General features: G+C 47.9%; 1 protein-coding gene across 1 annotated transcript; it reads left to right on the forward strand.

Moving 5' to 3' along the window:
• The first annotated feature begins 583 nt into the window (after positions 1 to 583).
• LOC119367299 (aspartyl protease family protein 2-like) lies at positions 584 to 2,130 on the forward strand. The gene has a single exon (XM_037632852.1). The coding sequence runs from the start codon at positions 611 to 613 to the stop codon at positions 1,922 to 1,924; it is 1,314 nt and encodes a 437-aa protein (XP_037488749.1). The 5' UTR covers positions 584 to 610; the 3' UTR covers positions 1,925 to 2,130.
• The last annotated feature ends 202 nt before the right edge of the window (positions 2,131 to 2,332 follow it).

Consider the following 2,332-nt stretch of genomic DNA (forward strand, 5'->3'; position numbering starts at 1 on the left):
TGATGTGTCTGATTTATGGATGAGTATTAAACTATTTGCACACACAATTTGCCACATTAGTTGGAGATACAGCACATAGAGTCCATTTAGTGCAACGTATACATTTTAGGCATTCTTTCACCATAGGGATGTACTCTCATTACTACTAATAAGGAACATAAATGCAACACATCCATTTATGACATTCTTACACCCTAGTATGATGTACCTCATTTACGGATGAGTATCAAACTATTTCGATGCATAATTCGACACATTAATTGGAGTGTAGTAGGCTTCTATTTTGAGAGATCACACTCTCATTACTACTAATAAGGAACATAAATGCAGTGCATCCATTTTTGATATTCTTGCACCCGAGTATGATGTATCTCATTTATGGACGATTACACAATTACACATAATTGGAGTGTAGTAGCTTAGGCATCATAAATTGGATGCAGCACATCCAATTTAGATACTCTTATTTATGGAAAAGTATCAAATTGCTCCTTCCATACACAATTTGACACATTAAATTGGAGTGTAGGAGTCTATTTAAGGTAGGACTTCCGAGAGAATGATCCATCCCTGCTCTCTCTATTCGGCTTACAGTCATAAGTCATCAACCATGTCCTGTTTATCTGTTTCCATGCTATGTTTCCTCCTTGCTTTGCTAACTCCCGCCAACCTCACTTCAGCCACCCGCAATATCGGATTCAGCCTGCCTCTCGTGTCCAGCCACCACAAGCTCAACCACACAACCGGTGAAATCGGGGAGCTCTTGCTGCCTGAGGGTGATGTGAACCCCATGAACGTACGACCCAAGGTAGCCCCTGCCGGTTGGCCGATGTTCAGTGTCGTCGTCGGAGTCGGCAGCGGCAGAGGCCAGCACTTTTATAAGCTCGCGCTGGACTTCGTGGGCAACCTCACATGGATCCGGTGTAAGCCTTGCACCCCGGAGGAGCAGCAGGAGGGCCCAATCTTCGACGCTGCCCTCTCCCCAAAGTATGCGTTTGTCCACACAACCAGCTTCTACTGCAAGCCCCCCTTTATTGGCCACCATGGTGACAAGTGCAGCTTCTCCGCCACCACTTCGCTCGCTGCCGCGCATGGGTACCTGGCCACCGACTTGTTCACTTTTGGTGACACCAACACCGGTCATAAGAGGGTGGAGGGACTCTTATTCGGGTGTGCGCATAGAGCAGATGAGTTCTGGAACCACGGCATTGTCGCTGGTGCCATGAGCTTGAACAAAAAGTCGACGTCGTTGAAGTACCAGCTTGGCGAGCGCGGGTTCGCCACTTCAAAGTTTTCTTACTGCCTCTTCTACCACGGCCAACACACCACCAAGCATGGCTTCCTCAGGTTCGGCAACGACGTCCCAAACCACGACCATGCCCACAGCACGCCATTGATGCACTATTGGAAACCATTGTACTACATTGGCTTGGAAGGTGTTAGCCTGAACGAGAAGATGCTCATGAGAATCGACCCAGGTATGTTCAAGAGGGACTCGGCGAGCAATCGCGGCGGCACCATCGTCGATGTCGGGACACCCGCGACCCGGATGATCCGTGCGGCGTATGACATCCTGGAGGCCGCGGTCATCGCAGACCTACACCATCGCCTCGGGGTGAGCCGTGCCGGATACCGAGTACAGGGCTCCCGCCTCTGCTTCATCGTGTCGATGCAGGGGATCTACCAGAAGCTCCCAAGCATCACGCTCCACCTGAAAGATGGCGCCGAGCTTACGATCAAGTGGGATCTGTTGTTTGTGACAAAAATGCACCACGGAGCCCAACATGTCTGCTTCCTAATCTTTCCGGACGAGAAGATGACGGTTCTTGGCGCCGCGCAGCAGGTGGGCACGCGCTTCACCATTGACGTCGACAATAATCGACTCTACTTTGCTCCGGAGAATTGCGCGAACGACAGTAGCTAGATCAATATGTCTTTCTTTCTGATGCACATGCATGTCTGGTGCAAGAACTGCATGCATGGGGACAAATAAATAATAATTGATCAGAACTATTGGGGTGATTTTCTCTCGGTGCTGGTTTTGGGCTAGATGTCAAGAAAATATCGTGCACCCTTGTAAAAATTGATGCGATTTGATTTCATACTTGCAAGAATCAGCGATGAAAAAAAACATACACTCCCAATATCCAAGGACATGACGTATTGCTGTTAGCCTGTTAGTGTACACCTTTGTTTGTTGGATATGCCTGTCAGCAAGATGTTCTTCGAACATTTACCTTATTTTTCATTCTTTTAACAAGATGGTGATAGTATCATAGGTGTATATTCGATCCCTCTCACCCAAACATTAACCAGTTATAGCGACCATCTA

The sequence above is a fragment of the Triticum dicoccoides genome, chromosome 2B, assembly GCF_002162155.2.
Source record: "Triticum dicoccoides isolate Atlit2015 ecotype Zavitan chromosome 2B, WEW_v2.0, whole genome shotgun sequence".
Taxonomy (NCBI): domain Eukaryota; kingdom Viridiplantae; phylum Streptophyta; class Magnoliopsida; order Poales; family Poaceae; genus Triticum; species Triticum dicoccoides.

Bases quoted from the DNA above. Each gene is read 5' to 3' on its own strand.
- LOC119367299 (XM_037632852.1), top strand. From the start codon at position 611: ATGTCCTGTTTATCTGTTTCCATGCTATGTTTCCTCCTTGCTTTGCTA.